Source organism: Denticeps clupeoides, chromosome 14 (assembly GCF_900700375.1).
Source record: "Denticeps clupeoides chromosome 14, fDenClu1.1, whole genome shotgun sequence".
Lineage (NCBI taxonomy): Eukaryota > Metazoa > Chordata > Actinopteri > Clupeiformes > Denticipitidae > Denticeps > Denticeps clupeoides.
This window is the reverse complement of record NC_041720.1, coordinates 15052420-15070457: the sequence shown is the minus strand read 5'-3', so window position 1 is coordinate 15070457 and position 18038 is coordinate 15052420. Positions and strand designations below refer to the sequence as shown.

Sequence of the window (18038 nt, the reverse complement as noted above, 5' to 3'; positions counted from 1 at the left end):
TGTGGCTGGTGGTGGTTAAGGAAGCGGACCCGTAATCGGAAGATTGCCGAATCATTCGAATCCCGAATCGCCATGGTGCCACTGAGTATCGTTCCCCACTCACTGCTCCCTGGCATCCTGTCATGGCTGCCCACTTCTCACCAAGGGTGACTGGTTAAATGCAGAGTTTCTGTGTGCACCAGGTGCTGTGCTCTGCTCTGCTGTGTCACACTTCACATGACTATTCAGTTGTTTTGTGTCTTGAACCCACGGTTACATCTCAGGTACGACCTGTACTCATTACATTACTAATGCAACAAAACTCATTGTTCAATTCACAAATAGCGTGCACTGTTAGTTTCATACCAGCCTATCGGACGCACCGAATAGCACGTTAATATGGAATATTGCGTGCCCGGTTGGACCTGAACTCACTGTGGAATATCCACAGATGGCAGACACCGCTATGCTTCTCACTCACCTCCATCCTTCACCTTCACAGCACCTGCGCTGTTCCTGCATCCTAAACCCTTGCCCCTGACCTGTAGTGGGGTGGCAAGATCTAATTTGGTCCCACATTTATTAAACATTGCATTGGGTTCTTGTTTTATGTATTTATGTAAATCCCGAGGGAGGAATAGTCCCAGTACAGAATGTTTTTTTTTTTAAGCTAGCAACCAGCAGAAATGTAGATGGGTGCCATGTTGGCAGCATGTGTTTAGAAGCTAACATGGCCACATTGCATAGTGAGAGAAGTATATGCAGTTACCTGTGTTTTGCATATGATTTTTTTATTTTATTTTGTGTACTGTGTGAATGGTGCGTGCGTAAGCATGTTATTGCACCACCCTACTTCTTTAGCCCCAACATGCTCTGTGTGTGTGTCTGTTGGAACACCCCTGCTGGCAGAGCGCACACCAGACGTCTGGATGTCTGAAACGTCCCCCTCAGAGCTGCAGTCACACGGCAGGGTGCAGAATGAAGCTGTTTAGTCCCGAGTTGTGCACGTCATCTGACTTGCCACAACACGGGAGCACAATCACTGACGATGTTGAACAGAGCAACCTCCCTGCAAACTGAAATTGCAGATCATGTACGTGCCACAAACAGTGCTAAAGCATAGTTTGTATGTCAGTCGTTATACACACCATTGTTGTCATTTGCTGTATGCAGCATCTTATTCAATTGAACTATTTTTATATATCGCAGTACACACATTGTACTTAAATAGTTAAATGTGATTTTCAAATAGAGGGAAATTATGGAGCTAGACACATTTTAAATTCCGCAAAAAAACACAGTATTGCTGTAACTGCAATAATGCAATGAAATCTAAAATTTACAGAACATAAATGGTGTCTGTTTTTCCAGTCAGAATTTGATGCCATCTACCCATACTGCCGTTTTGTCTTGACTTCAGTTTTAAAACCCCACTTTTTCTTTTTATTTTGTGGATGGAAAAAAAATTATCTTGAGCAGCAAAATACAAAATCTCCATAATTTTTCTTTAATGTTGTGATATGCGTTACATCATGCTTTGGGGAACAGACCCAGTGTTAGTCCATATAATTGAGAGCACTGGGCCCAGTGATGAGGGTTGTCTGCTCATGAGGCAGGGCTGGAATTCTCCACAGGACTTTTCCTTGCTCTCCCACACAAAACTTGACCGTTTAGTCACGGTGAAACACAGGATGCTCGCACTACCTCAGGGCACATAAACTGAACACATGCTTTCACGCACCCACACGCATGTCTGCAGATGTCTACACGCGCATAAAACACAGCTCCACGCTGCAGGGAGGAGTGCACATGTTCATGAGTCCATTTGCGACCATTAACAATGTAATTGTAATTATGATATCTGAACAGATGCATAAGAGTGAAATAGTGTAAAATGCCAAAATGTTTTTTGAATTTAAATCCAATAATACAGCGTTTTGCTTTCATGGCCTTGGAAAAATGCATTGATTGTCGATGGTTATGATATTTTGTAGCAAATGTTTAGGTAAGTCTTGATAAGTACTCTTATTTTGTCTTATATTCAGGCAAATATTGCATTTAAGTTGCTGTTGTAATTAATCAACTATTCTAAGTAGTGCTGCACCGTTAATCTAATCGTAATCGCAATGTCAGTCTGTGCGATTACATGAACGCAAAAAGCTGCGATTTAAATGTGACGTGTTTGGTCACATGACTTTCAGATTCGTGACTCACATAGACATATGGGTACACGTACGTCAACGTCACCGCCATATTGCGATAGGTTCTGCTGTGGCATGAAGCATATACATGTCTATGGAGAGAATTATAAAATCCCGTTTTACAAATCTTAACCTTAGCTAAGCTAGCAAAGCTATCTATCCCTGTGTTCAAGTCAGCCTCCAAACAACGTTTTGGTCAAACGTAAGAACTATAATACGGGATTTTATAATGGCCAAATATAATCAAAACAGTTGTTTAGTCTTACCAGGGTTTGTCGTTCGACAGTAATGTTTTTTAAAGTAAAGACTTTTTTGAGATTATTTAATTTAGTAGAATATTGTATTTTGAAAGCACTGGGCATTTCAAGTTGTTATAAGTAGTTTGTATGTTTCACTTTGAAATTAAACATTTCACTATTAGTAATTTGTATGCGACTTTTCATTGATACAAGCAAGTGTCCTTTATCATATCGCAATATTGATCTCAATAATTGCAATATGTCTTTTTCCCCAAATTGTGCAGCCCTAATTCTAAGACTTGGGATTGATTTTCTTTTTTTTTCATTTAAGAATAATCAGAAATAAACATTTTGCTCAGACTTTTGTCTGAAACAGTGTTTTTCTGATTTCTAACTTGTTTCCATGTTAGTCAAAGTTAAATGTTTTAGCTCATCAAAAAAACTAGTTAAAGGCTAAAGGCAAAATATTAAAGGCAACACAATTAAACACATGTGTTTTTTTTATGTGAAGGATTTTATTATTAAGGGAGAAAATAGAAAGTCAAACCTGCTAAAAATTCTAAAGCCATTTCTAAAGCTTTGGGACTCCAGCGCACCACAGCGAGAGCCAATATCCACAAATGGTGAAAACACGGAACAGTGGTGTGAACCTTCCCAAGAGTGGTTGACTGACTCAAATTACTCCCAGAGCACAGCAAATTTTACATATTAGTGAAAGTGAAGTGAATGTCATTGTGAAACTCTTCGGCACAGCAGTGAACTGTGCTTTTAACCATCACCCTTGGTGAGCAGTGGGCAGCCATGAAAGGAACCTTGCTTAGTGGCACCTTAGTTGTTTGGCTCTCGAACCTTCCTTTTCAACTAATAAACATTTCTTTTAATAAAATTGCCTTTCTTTATACCCCATCGACACACAATATTCTACAAAATACTTTGGGTAACCGTTATTGACTCACATTTGTCTGTGATTAGTTCATTTTTTCTGATTGTTCCAGCCCTACTTGAAATAATTGTATAGGCACACAAACGTACTGGGAGGATCTTTCACTTTGCACAGGCAAGCTCTGCTGAGACGTTCCAATAAAATCTTATTTAGAGTAATTGGCTTTTCTGTCCCCTTGTTGCCATGATTGCGTAGTTACACACAGTCCCTGCACGCTGACGAAGTGATTTCTCTCTTTATAAAACACAATATGTGTGTGCGCGCAGAGGAAACACTAACACGAACACACGCACATGCACACACACTGCACAAAATAAAATATCCAACCCTTATGAGTTTGGACCAAAAAGTAAAATGTAAGACTTCTCACCTAAAACACAAAAGAAATGTATGTTATTTCGTATTAATGTCCAAATTTAGCTTTTTCAAAGTTACTCTGATGTCATGATTATATTGTAGACAACAATATTTAGTGTATAGCTGAATCTGCATTATCAGGACACCTTTGATAATTTTTCATAATCACACAAACTACATTTTCAATGACCATATTTTTTATCAGGACCTTCTCAGCATGCACTAATACTACCCTTTACTGCAGCAGTAATGCTTTTGTTTCTCTGGGAGGGAAGAGTTGTTCTGTGCTTCTGATATCATGTCTAGATGATGGGTCCCCAGGCTTTAAGTACAGCAAGAACATCGACAAGAACATCCTCATACATTCTTGCTGTTTGTTCACACAGCTGTCCCCCCCCCCCCCCCCCCCCTCACCCTAGCAGAGCGGTGAGAACCAGGAAGAGATCTAAATCCACCCAGACTCGTATACGTTCCAGTGACTCCCTTCACAGGGCTTAAACTTAAGCTCTTCACGCTGTTGCCTTTAAATGGCCGTAGTTGAAATGTCCGATTATCGGTCACAGGTGGCAGAGACTGGTCTGGCGCAGGTTCCTGCTCCCCCTTTAAAGGAGGTTCTGCTGGGCTGCCCTTCAAGTCACTGGGTCAGTAATGAGCCGTAATCATTCCCAGCTTTTCACGTCCCACTTCTCTGACTGGGTGCATTATGAGGCTTTGATTCTAGGGCTGTCCGATTAAAACCGATGAGAAAAATGAGAAGAATTTAGCTCACATTTGGCAATGAATAAGAGACGAAAGCTTGCTGTAATCCATGATTGCGGGAACGAGGCTCAGACTGGGGTGATGGGGATATGATCTGGTAATGTTTTAAAAATAAAACACCCTGCCAACAGTAAATAACACAGAGTGCAACTTTTTTTTTTTTTATACTTAAGGACCGATTTCAGACCTGCTCCTGTCTGATTTCCGATGAGAAAAATAATAAAATAATGTAACTCAATGGATGCTTCGTCTGAATGGGCCGTAAAAATTCCCTCTCCATCTTTATGCAGGTATTGTCTCTAGTTAACATGAATTTCACATGCATGTCATCGGTCAGACGACACGAAGAGATCTAAACAGTGAACATATAGCATATAGCATATTTTTTTATTTATTGCAACAATTAACACTTATTGACAGCCCTATTTATGACACTGAGAGGTGGGAGGGATATTGATTTGTTTGATTTGTTGCAGTGGATTAAAGGAGCCACCCCTCCTTTCTCTTTTATTAATGAACTATTTAAGTAATTATTTATTTATTTGCTGAACTGGCAACCGGGTGGAGCCAACTCTAACTGTGCTGCTTCAGACAGGCCCGGCTTTCTACGTCTGTCCTGCCTGGCCTCGCCACACTTTTGCATGGGGGCGTTCCTTTTAATTAGTGTGCAGTGAGTAGTGTGGTGGAGTTCATCTTGTGCATCTGCTCTCAGCTCGGAACCCTGTGCCAGTATCTCTCCGACAGCGCAGGCATGTGTAATCGCTCTCAGATGGCTCGCCGTGGCTCATGCAGACAAGTTTTCTCAGTCGCAGACATCACTTAAGATCAGTTCCTTTTTAATAATCAGCAGAATTGAAAAGAACATTCTGCAACTGCAGTTGTTGCTCTTGAGACAGAAAGTGAGGGAAACACTGCTGTTCCATACGGCTGGTCAATAAAATGAAAAAAGAAACTAAACATTTACATTTACAGTATTTATCAGATGCCCTTATCCAGAGCGACTTACAATCAGTAGTTATAGGGACAGTCCCCTGTAACTACACATCATGTATTCCCCATATGTAGAGAAATTAAGGTAAGAAAGTAGACTTGTAAGCGAAGGGTTGCGGGTTCAAATCCTGGACCGCCAAGGTGTCACGAGGTCCCCACACACACTGGGGGGACACATTTTGTTGTGTGCACAATGTGCTTTGCTGCAGTGTATAGGGGGGGGGCCCGCTATCACAAGGCCACTGAGCAAAGCACCATCTCCACACACTGCTCACCAGGGGTGATTGTCAAAAACAGAGGACACATTTTGTTGTGTCATCGTGTGCTGTGCTGCAGTGTTTCACAATGACAATCACTCCACTTTCTTTCATCACAATGACACTTACGAACAAATTCACATTTTTTATGGCGACATAAGATCGCAGTTTGAAAAGGGAAGCAGCTCATATTTGGTCAAATGAGGTGATGTAGGTCATAGTTGTTCTCATATGTCTGTACACTTGTTTAATCATAAAACTGTTCTGCACATGTGGAGTAATACGTTCTCATTCTGCCTCGATAGCTGATCTGTTCCAGATCGTTTCTGAGTGCTCTGGCGCGTGCATATGGGTGAATTGTGTGAACAGCGCGGATCGGGTGCTGACACGAGAGGTACAAACCAAGCCCTAACTCAGATTTCAAGGTCGGAACCATGTTGAGAACCTCGAAGTGTGTTTACGCCCCTATTAACGACACAGTGTGGCGAGGTCCTGCCGTCGTCTTGGTGTCAGTATGTTGGTGTTTTGAGGAGCGCTGCCTTGCTTCTCAGCTGGGTGTCGACCCTATCCTCTGAAAGATGTTCCGCTCATTTCTCCTGGGGCAAGTATGCCGGCCTGACACCCGGCGCTGTCTGCTTTCGATGAGAGGGCGGCGGCTGTCGCCGATGTTCAAAGTCTAGACTGCGTCTTGGGGGCCAAGTTTAGCCCCACATCCCTGAACTTGTCTGGAAATCTGAAACTGCCACCTCCCCGCAGCTCTTGATCCAGTTTGGGTGCTGCACACAGCAGATAATAAAGCCCATGTGGCTATCGATGCACGCTGGAAGTTGGGCTTGTTGTGCATGGTGGGTGGATGCTCATGTGACCCTAGCCCACTTCAGTTTAAATGGGGAGTGGGGTCTATGCATATTTTAGGCCTGTTCCAATTATTACATAATCGCCTGATCACTGTTATGTTTGCTGACAGTGGTTTTTACTTTTGCATATTTGTTAGAATTGTTCCTCTTCATCTTTATATAGAAATGTGTATATATTTTTTTTTTACGGCAACTGTACAGCAGCCGTTTGGTTAATGATGTCTTCTATTTTTAACGTGCATCGGCAGATATCACGGGACTACGTGATATCTGCTAAATGATTAAAGAGAATCTAATAACTAATATGGGCAGCATCAATGAAAAAGCACTAATATAACAAGAATCCATAACTCCTGAAGCACAGATGCATTCCCGTCATGGCAACTGGCCGCTTTCTAGACACGTTGCTCTTGCACATTGATGGCAGGACCTTGATTCAAACAAATGACATAGAATACACCACTGCAGGAGCAACGTGACTTGACGTCACCAGGCACAAGAACTATTCATTGTAATTATTTTATTTTTTTAAATGCAGTTTTTCTTTATGAGCTCCAGGTTTCATGCAAAGAAATTATTCACCTTCATAAAGTGTATGTATAGGCTGTTTTTAAAATAAGGTTAGGTTTAAGAATGTACAGTTTATCTGTAGCTTAGTTTCGTGATCAGGACAGCCCTATGCATATTGTAAAATGCATGGAGGAAAACCAACAGTGGCTTCCACATTGTCACCAATCAAATGTTCCCTCTTGACATTTATGAATGTGAAGTGATTGCCATTAGGAAATACTGCAGCACAGCACACAAAGCTCGCAATGAAATGTGTCCTCTGCTTTTAACCATCACCTTTAGTGAACACTGGGCAGCCATGACAGGCGCTCGGGGAGAAGTGTGTGGGGACGGTACTTTGCTCAGTGGCACCTTGGCTGTTTGAGGACTTGAACCGACAACCTTGCAATTACGGGTCCATCTCCTTACCTGCCCCTTCGGCAGTGCCCCTTGTACACATGAAGCTCACAAGTATATAATAGATGTCTGGCTAAGAAGTCAAGGACTCTCCTGATAGATTACTTCCCATCTCACTGGTCACCAATACTGCTTTCTGGGGAGAAAAAAAACCCACTAGTAATCACCTACTTGAACCTTGACCTTTGAAAGCTTGAATTTAGATATAGATTGGGTGGCACAGAGGAGGAGACCGCTGAATAATAATAATAATACTAAAAAAAAAATAAATCAAGAGAAAGAAAGAAAGAAAGAAAGCCTGGCATAGCGTAAGGCTCCATCGAAATGTCTGTTTTGTTTTTGCCGCAAAGTTTACACTGGCAACATCAGTGGCTCTTCTCTCTCACACGTGATCAGCACGTTCTGCTCCTGGGGGCTGGGGAGGAGCTCAGCTTTGATGTTCGGCTTCATAGATCATGTTGCAGCAGACACACATGCTAGAGAAAAGGAGTCATATGACCAGCACCCATGCTGAGATCATGTACAGTAAAACTATGCTGGTGACGGGAGTGGGTGTTTTTGCTGTCAGACTTACAACTTTTTTTGTAATTGTGCTTTTATTTTGCAATTTAAATATTTCCCTAGTCTTCTATGTATTATTGTAGGTTTTATAATTCTTATTATTATTATTATTTATAAATTAGCACTTTATGCCTATATGTATTCTCACAGACTGTTAATAGCACTACAGTAACAACAAAACAACATAATCGTTTAAGGCAGTGGTGGCCTAGTTGGTAAGGAAGCGGACTCGTAATCAGAAGGTTGCAAACCACCACAGCGTAAAGCACCGTTTCACAATGACAATCACTTCACTTTCCCTTTCAATCCACAAATCAAGATATAAAAATACATTTATAACATCATGTAAGGGAAGTAAATAAGTACATTTTATGTGTGTGTGTGTGTGATTATCTTTAGTACCCATGATAGTTTGTGTATTTTGGTTCTAATAGCTTCTTTTTTCTTTTTTTTCCCCAGCTCTTCAGGGAAGTGAGAATAATGAAGATCCTAAACCATCCAAATATTGGTGAGTATTTCATTGGACCTCTGTATGCATTTTACACACACAAACTTCAACTCATACACACCTTGGTTTGTGTTAGGAAAAATGTCCTCTATAACATGTCACTGTTGTAGAGTGGTAGTAGCCTAGTGAACCAGAAGACCCAGGTTCAAATTCCACTTAGTACCATTGTGTCCCTGAGCAAGACACATAACCCCGAGTGTGTCCAACCCCGACTGTCTCTGTAACTACTTATTGTAAGTCGCACTGGATAAGGGCGTCTGATAAATGCTGTAAACATAAATGCTGTAAATGTAAATGTCCCTGTTACATTTCCATGCTTCTGTATCAGCATCTTAACATATGCACATCAATAGATAAAGGATCATTTTTCTGTTGTCAGATACAGTTCATATACAAAGTATTCATTTTGTTGCAGCCTTATTCCAAAATGGATTAACTGCTGCCCATGATAACGTGAAACACTTTATTTGAAGTGCCAAAGTGATAACTAAGTGGCTCTGGGAACAGATTAAATTTTGGGTCCATGGCTAGGATTCTCTTCAGTCTTTAATCCAATTGAGAACTTGTGGTCAATCTTCAACAAAAACCCCCAAATTCAGACAAGGTCCAATCAATGATAATGAATGAATGAATGGGTCGCCATCAGTCGGGATTTGGCCCAGAAGTTGTGTGAGAGTATGCCAGAGCATTGCAGAGGTCTTGGGGGAAAAAGGCCAATGCTGCAAATATTGATGTAATTGTCAATAAAAGCCTTTGAAACATATAAAATGCTTGGAATTCTACTTTAATAAGCCAAAGAAACAGGTGACAAAAAGGTCTAAAAACGATGAAACATCAAACTTTGAGTAAACCAGTATTTATGGATGGGGGGGGGCATTTCAGTGGACATGATTTGGAAAGGTACACGTGTCTATATAAGGTCTCACAGCTGACAGTTCATGTCAGAGCACAAGCCAAACATTTAGTCATAGGAATTGTCTGTAGACCTTCAAGACAGGTATTTTCTCAAGGCACAAATCTAGGGAAGGTTACAGAAACTTTTCTGCTGAAGGTCCCAATGAGCACAGTGGCCTTCGTCATCTGTAAGTGGGAGTAGTTCAAAATCACAAACCAGAGGAGAAACTTCCTAGAAGGACAACCATCTCTGCAGCAATCTACCAATCAGGCCTGTGTGGTAGAGTGTCCAGACGAAAGCCACTCCTTAGTAAAAGCATCTGAAGGACTCGAAGACTATGAGAAACAAAAGTGTCTGGTCTTTGGTGTGATTGCCAACCTTCACGTTTGGAGGAAACCAGGCACCGCTCATCACCAGGCCAACACCATCCCTGCAGTGAAGCGTGGTGGTGGCAGTAGCATCATGCTGTCGGGATGTTTTTCAAAAGTGAAGAGATTGTCATTGTGATACACAGCACAGCACATGGTGACACAACGAAATGTGTCCTCTGCTTTTAACAATCACCCTTGGTGAGCAGTGGGCAGCCATGACAGGCGCCCGGGGAGCTGTGTGTGGGGACAGTGCTTTGCTCAGTGGCACCTTGGCGGATCGGGATTCAAACCGGAAACCTACTGATTACAGGGCCGCTTCCTTACCTGCTAGGCCACCACTGACCCAACTGCGGGAACTGGGAGACTAGTCAGGACAGAGGGCAAAATGACTGCAATAAAGACATCCTGGATGAAAACCTGCCATAGAGTGCTCTTGAACTCAGATTGGAACGATCTTTCAGCAGACAATGACCCTAAGCACACAGTCAAGATATCAAAGTAGTGGCTTCAGGACAATTCTGTGAATGTCCTTGAGTGGCCCTGTCGAAGCCCAGATTTGAATCCGATTGACCATCTCTGGTCAATGTCTGTGCACCGACGCTTCCCATCCATCCTGATGAAGCCTGAGAGGAATGGGCCGAACTGGCTAGGTGTGCCAGACTTGTGGAATCATATTCAAATAGACTTGAGCCTTTAACTGCTGCCAAAGTTGCTGTAACATAACTAAATAAATGAGGAAAAAGTGATGCGCTGAGAATACTTTTTGGATGCACTGTAGTGTAGTTCATTTGAAGTTCATTTAAATTTATTTCAATTTCAAGTTCATTTAATGAACTTTCTCTTATCTTTTCACACAGTAAAATTGTTTGAAGTCATCGAGACTGAAAAAACTCTGTACCTGGTTATGGAGTATGCCAGTGGAGGTAAGGTATTTTAAGGAATTTTGTTGTCCTGAAATATTTCAACATCACTTTAGTTATTCAGTCACAGTATTTTATATGATTTATGCTATGTTTTGCCAAATATCTGAACTCTCTAATTCATTCATACTTTGTGTACTGGAGAAGTAGTTTTCTGTAAACCACCACGGTGCAATATAAATCCTGTATTGTTATCTTAACTGATAACTCCATCTAGTGGTGCTTCCGTTAGTGACGTAGTCTACACCTCAATTTATTATAAAGTAGTGTGGTTTTCAGAACAATTATGAATTACCATGTGGGACTGGAGAACATGCATTTTTAAATCTTATTAGACTAATTCTTATTTCATATATGATCCATTTCAATCTTGTCCTTGTTTTATTTTTCTTGCAATATTAATTTTTCATTTTTAGACATAAATACAAGACCATTGTTGGTAAAACGGTCTTGGTCATCATATGTCCTCAACGTATCTTCCAGGACTACTGAGTGGTGTGTAGCAGCAGCAATAGTGAGCTAATCTGTGAGCATGGTATGTCTTTGCAGGGGAGGTCTTCGACTACCTCGTAGCACATGGGAGGATGAAGGAGAAGGAGGCCAGGGCTAAGTTTAGACAGGTACAGTACCGCAGTGTGCTCAATTCTGCCCCTGCCCCAGACTCTCATTCACAGAACTCCAGGTTGCCCTGGAAACCACAAGCCAACAAAGCCATTGGGTGAGAGCATCTTGAATGATGTAGAATCTGGCCACACCCAGTCATTTCAGGGTCTCAGCCTAGAAATATAAGAAAATATAATGCAGAAGAACATTTCAATTTTTTTTTTGTCATTCTTTTTTAGTTATTTTATAAATTGTACCTAATTTTAAACAATGTGGCCTTTTAATTGCCTCATTAAAGATCAAACACATAAAAGAAGTGAAATATTAGCACACTGGCTGCAAAACTGAACGAGCCCCAGAAGCTTACGCAAATTTACAAAATGTTATTATCATAGCATAATCTTTAAATATTAAAAGATTCAATCATTTGTATTGTTTTTGTGTTATTTCAACCCCCCCACCTCAATTAGTATATAATCTATTTATGATTTCACTGCATCTTACCCCTTGGGTTGGGTTGGGTTCAGTTCGGAGTTGTGAATGGAATCTGCATATCAAGTCCTAGTGAAGCAAACAAGGGATTGTAATGATGGCTAATTTTAAGCACTTATGTTAGTCTGCCAAATGCTGTAAATATAATGGTAAATTAGCATTTTAGATAGTCACTAGACAAGATACAAGATGGTTGTATGACTTTTTTGTTTGTATCTGAACAATTCCCCCCCACTAACCTCTGGAGAGCAGCTGGACAGGAACATCTGGAGAGTTTGGAACTGGGTTGTTTGTGTGTGTTGTGGGGGTGTCTTCTATTCCTCCCTCGCTCCTCCTTAAACCACCCCCCCTAATCCTGAGGTTGTGTTTCTTTGGCCTGCACCGTTGCCATGGAGATGTTGAATCTGGGTCGATTGCAGAGTGCATGGAGATGAGACGGTGCCTTGTCGATCTGACGAGGAACCTTAACTCATTTATTTATTTATTTGTGTGTGTTTGTGTGTATTTGTCATGTTGACTGTTCCTGGCACAGCTCTATCCAGAGAATTGCCCCAGATTGTCGTCACCCTAATGCAACCGTTACCATAGTTACCATATTCTCATACAGAATAATCCGAAGGCGCTTTAGCACATACCAGTGTGATCATCATTGTGCCCATCATTGTGACATTAGCTCCATTACAGTGATTGAAGTAATTCGACTTCATAATAGTTGATTACACATTTTTAATCATCAACACTGCTCTTTGCACGGCATATACAGGGTCTCTCCTAAAATGTTGTACATTTGCATAAGCTTCTGGGGCTCGGTCAGTTTTGCAGCCAGTGTGCTAATGTTTCACCTCTTTTATGTGATGTCACACATGGTCACAGTCACACATATTTTTCTCAAGTATTGTCTAGTCATGTCTTGAAAGTTTCTGAGACCCTTTTTTTTTTGCCTCTATGGACAAGATTAAATCTTCACAGTTCTTTAAATCTGCAGTAAACCCTATGGTTTTAAAATAAAGAGCATATTCAGGCTTAGAATAGAACTCACTCTATAAATAAAAAGAATCTATCTGTGCACAGAGCAGGATAGCGCTTAGTGCCCACCCATCCGTCCTCATAGATCCCATCCCTGCTGCCCTCTGACACGCCCTTCTCTTTGCAAATCGATGGCATTCTGGGAAATAGAGCCACTGGTTGATCAATGGGGCTAATTGGCTTTAGCACTCTTCTCTGCCCCCGCCCTGCAGACCCTGTTTGATGTTTGATTCCTGTTCACTAACGGTTTGTGTTTGTGTGGTTGTGTTGCAGATTGTGTCGGCTGTACAGTATTGCCATCAGAAACACATCGTCCATCGAGACCTGAAGGTACGTTGGAGAAGTGAGAGTAGCTACCATGATTCAAACCACATGGTCATTTAGCATCTCACTCTCCAGAACTTTTAATATTTGAAAATGTTATTACACAAAACCATGAATACTTATAGTAATAGTATATCATTTTTCAGGTTCCCTCGGGTCAGGGAATTTTAGTAAAGGCTTTCCCAGACAGGGAAAGTATGTTGATAATTTGGGTGCAAAGTCAGGGAATTATCAGGGAATTTTGTTAATTTTGTTAGTGCAGTAGCCAAAAGCTGATTTGTATTTTGACATCTTTGTTCCCATTGAGGGTTTTTATTTTGCTCCAAACTTCTCCCACTCTAAAAATGTGCAACATTCTACAACATAAAATCTTTGCAAAGTCTGTGTTTACATATGTCCTTACAATTGCTAATTTATCAAATATGCCAGGCAAGTGAACATTCCAAGATATTTCGCTTGAAAAGGAAGAATGGATGTCAGAGATGGAGGTTTTGGTATGTTCCAACAGTGACGTAAATGCAGTCTTGAATTATATTAAATGCTTATATAATGCCCTTTTCTGCTCAGCCCCCCTCAGTGTTATATTGGACGTTTCTTTATACAGGAGGTCATGGAAATTCAGCTTTTTTGTCAGGGAAGTCACATTTTAGGTTTATAAGTCTGACTTAGAGTGGGAACCTTGACTTGTAATAATCACATTTTTACTGCAAAATTGTTCTGTGTAAAGTGTAACAGCTGAAGCTCTGGTCTGAGATCAGTTGTTTGAGTGAGGAAGGTGACTCTGTTCTGAGTGGCACCCCCAGTGCCATTACATGGTCCGTTTCCAAGACGATGTTACCTGAATGATGCACAAGTACGGGGCGCAGCAGCCTGTATGCCTTGTTACTCACGCACTCACACATGCTGTCGCTCTCCATCACTCTAAATACGTCTCTTGCACACACTCAAATACAGACCATCCCTCCCTCTGAAACACTCACTGTGTTTCTGTGTGTAGGTTGGTACAGCAGGGAAAGCCCACTCCTACACACTTCCAGCCACACCCAGTTCCTCATTTATGTTACATTTACATTTGTGGCATTATCCAGAGTGACTTATAATGTGCATCCATATTACTATCAATGAAGTGATCAATTCTAGTTCACTAGGACCCCCAACTCTGAATACAATCTTTTTATTCACCATATTGTAGTTTCTATACATAAGTCAGACAATAAGAAGGTTACAAGTTAATCTAAATATTCTCTATAAAGAGGAAGGTCTTGAGCTGCTGTTTGAAGGTGCTCAGTGACTGAGCTGTTTTGACCTCGAGGGGAAATTCATTCCACCACCAAGGGGCCAAGACAGAGAAGAGTCTAGATGAGCGTCTTCCTTTTACCTCCAGAGATGGAGGGACCAGGTGAGCAGTACTGGAGGCTCGGAGTATACGAGGTGCAGTGCGAGGTGTAATAAGGGCTGTGAGGTAGGATGGTGCTGCTCCATGTTTGGCTTTGTAGGCCAGCATCAGTATTTTGAACCTGAAGCGTGCAGCTACTGGGAGCCAGTGTAGGGAGCGTAGCAGAGGTGCGGTGTGGGAGAATTTGGGAAGGTTTTCTGATCAGTCGAGCTGCTGCATTTTGTATGAGTTGTAGAGGTCGGATGGTACATAGAGGTAGACCAGCTAGAAGGGAGTTACAGTAATCCAGACTGAACCAGTATCTGGGTGGCCTGTGTTAACAGATAAGGACTGATTGGTCTGATATTGTCTGAAAGAGAAGGAATCTACACGAGCGGGAAAGATTGTTGATGTGAGTCGAGAAGGAGAGTTGGTTGTCTAGTTGGTTGGCTGAGTTCCTCAGCCATAAACCTTCTTGGTTTATTTATCACTCTCGTTGTCTCTCTCTTGCACACACGTGCAGACACACATGCTCTTTAGATTATGAATCATTGGATTAGTCTGCCTTCTCCTCAAATGTTCACCTTGCACCCTCCCTCCTCCCTTTTCCTTTGTTGCTTTATCCCCCTTTTTGTAGTTGAAGTGGCTGTTTGCCATTAGTCGCTGTTTATTTGCTCCTCCATAGTGAACGGCCGCTGAACTGTAAAGCGCCTCCTCCCCGGGGAGTTCTACTGAGGCGTATCGACAGCAGTTTCTGCAAAATTAATTTGCAGGAAAAAGAAACGCTAAACGTGTTGGGGGGGGGGGACCGGCGGCGCTTGCGTGATACGAAGACATGCTCTTTGATTTGTTGTCCTCTGGGATCTGTGCTGATATGTGGAAGGGGGGTTTGTTAAAGTTGTATACCATGGGTAGTTCTGGCCACCTGGATCTGGTCTGTAGATGTTTGTGCGGGGTTTTTGTAATTTAATTTAATGTAAGACAATCTAATTCATGCTTCTTCTTTCCCATAATTCTTTAGCACACAGGATTAAGAAAAAACTTATGTCAGCTACCATTCAAAAGTCACAAAGTTGTTTTCTATATCAGGGTTTCCATGGATCCTTGGAAATTTTAATTTAAGTATCATTAAAAATTAATAATCCAGAGTTTAAAGGTCCTAAAAACACTGCAGACCCAATAAATCAAATGAAACAAGCCCTCAACCTGTTTGTATCTGCCAATCTTTGCGCACTCCGCACATCTGGGCTCACTAAGTGCACACGAAAAATGTGCCCATGTCACCGATATATGCTGGTGGTGACCTAGCAGGTAAGGAAGGGGACCCGTAATCCAAAGGTTGCCCGTTTGAATCCTGAACGCCAAGGTGCTATTGAGCAAGGTACTGCTCCTTGGCCGCCTTTCATGGCTGCCCACTGCTCACTAAGGTTGAAGGTGTAAGTGAAGTTATTGTCATTGTGATACGGCAGCACAGCACACGGTGACGCAACGAAATGTGTCCTCTGCTTTTAACCATCACAGTTGGTGAGCAGTGGGCATGATAGGTGCCCGGGAAGCAGTGTGTGGGGACTGTGCTTTGCTCAGTGGCACCTTGGTGGAAACCGAAATTATCGCAGTCGATAGTGGCTTGCAGCAGTACAGGTGCTTTCACAAAAAAGAACAGAAATTTGGAACAAAAATGAATATATCAAATAATAATATATTATAGTAATATTGTATTTTAAAAGAGCATCTGACCCTAACAGTGTCTGCCAAGATGACCCCGAGGCAGGGTCTTTTATTTAATGGAGGTTTCCTTTAAAAACGTCTTTAAATATGGCTTCTTTAAACCTGCAGAATCAATCGATTTTACCATTTAAATAACATGAAATTGATCCAAAATCCCGACATTGTCACTGTTGAAGTTGACTGTGTCACTTCTGTCCATCTCTGTGCCTCTCCAGGCCGAGAATCTGCTCCTGGATGCAGATATGAACATCAAAATAGCCGACTTTGGTTTCAGCAACGAGTTCACGCTGGGCAACAAACTGGACACGTTTTGCGGCAGCCCGCCCTACGCCGCGCCGGAGCTCTTCCAGGGGAAGAAGTACGATGGACCTGAGGTGGACGTGTGGAGTCTCGGGGTCATCCTGTACACGCTGGTCAGCGGCTCGCTGCCCTTTGATGGACAGAACCTTAAGGTCTGTTATGTGCTTATAATGGAATGGGCCTAGCTTTACATATTGTACTGTATGATGTACTGTATGATGTAATAACCTGCTGCCAGGAAGTAATGTGCATTTCTACTGATGTCAGCATTGCTAATCACACTCAAAAACAATGTTATAATTATTATTATTATTATTTTTTTTAATTATTATTATTATTATTTTTTATATAGGTCTTAGTGTGGTCCCCTAATACGGTATCTGAAGTCTCTTTTTGAAATTCTGCCTTGGTACAGAATTCCAGTTGCCCTGTGGACAGCCTTGGTACAGAATTTCACTGACAATGTGTGTGCTTTTAGCCAACAATAGCGTACATATTAATATCCAAGGATAAATATGAAATTGTTCATATTTAAACCATTTAAATGATGTCATATCCTGAAGTGTGGAGTATGGAGTATGTTTTACTGAAAGTTCTCAGTGGCGCTGCCTGTGCTCGTGGGATCAGCTGACACCTTGTGTCTGGCGTTGCAGGAGCTGCGCGAGAGGGTGCTGAGGGGGAAGTACCGCATACCCTTCTACATGTCCACCGACTGCGAGAACCTTCTCAAGCGCTTCCTGGTCCTAAACCCCACCAAAAGGGGCACGCTAGAGGTGAGTGTTCTTTTCCAGCCATTTGGACACTTTTTTTTTTTTTTTTGTGTGTGTGTGATCTGGTTTGAGTTGAGGGACACAATACCCCTCACCCACCCACACACACACACAAAAGGAGTGACTCACTCAATCATCATACGTGGGGCAGCACTGCCACTGTCCTACAGCAAATACACACACATCTTCAATCCAGTTGTCTGTCTTTCTCGCTGTGCTCTGTCACTAATTTTTTTTTTCTTCTTCCTGTTTATCAGGACCACTTCCCATGAGCCTCTCTGTATTATTTACTTTTATTTGTTGTTCTTGGTCTCTTCCCGTCCTTTCGTACCCACTTCCACTGCTAACCAGACACAGCCACAGGGCAATAAAATGACTATTGTGCGGAGGTGCTGATTCTCCTCTCTCCATCTCTCCATCTTGCTCAATCAGCAAATCATGAAGGACCGGTGGATCAATGCCGGCTGTGAGGAGGATGAGCTCAAACCCTTTGTGGAGCCGGAGCTGGACATCTCGGACCAGAAGAGGATAGGTACCTTGTTTGCACGTTTTTTTAAAAAAAAATCAATATATTAATAAATAAGATTATTCACTTCTAAATACAAGATTTCTCACTT

At 41.8% G+C, this 18038-nt stretch overlaps 1 protein-coding gene and 1 long non-coding RNA gene across 12 annotated transcripts in view; one reads left to right on the top strand and one right to left on the bottom strand.

Annotated features, from left to right (window-relative positions):
- The window catches only part of mark3b (MAP/microtubule affinity-regulating kinase 3b), a 42893-nt gene that overhangs the window by 12960 nt on the left and 11895 nt on the right, over window positions 1-18038 (top strand). For all 11 annotated transcript variants that reach the window (XR_003742379.1, XR_003742380.1, XM_028953541.1 and 8 more), the window contains exons 4-10: window positions 8569-8617; window positions 10741-10806; window positions 11353-11423; window positions 13198-13254; window positions 16567-16803; window positions 17305-17424; window positions 17854-17953. Coding sequence is in view for 9 of the 11 variants with exons in the window: in XM_028953541.1 (XP_028809374.1) it covers window positions 8569-8617; window positions 10741-10806; window positions 11353-11423; window positions 13198-13254; window positions 16567-16803; window positions 17305-17424; window positions 17854-17953 (700 nt within the window). In the remaining 2 variants the exon portion in view is untranslated. The remainder of the gene's footprint in view (window positions 1-8568; window positions 8618-10740; window positions 10807-11352; window positions 11424-13197; window positions 13255-16566; window positions 16804-17304; window positions 17425-17853; window positions 17954-18038) is intronic.
- LOC114763776 (uncharacterized) lies at window positions 11302-12188 on the bottom strand. Its single transcript, XR_003742381.1, has 3 exons — window positions 12138-12188; window positions 11911-11967; window positions 11302-11580 (listed from the first exon to the last, which is right to left on the bottom strand). It is a non-coding gene; the product is annotated as an uncharacterized LOC114763776 (long non-coding RNA).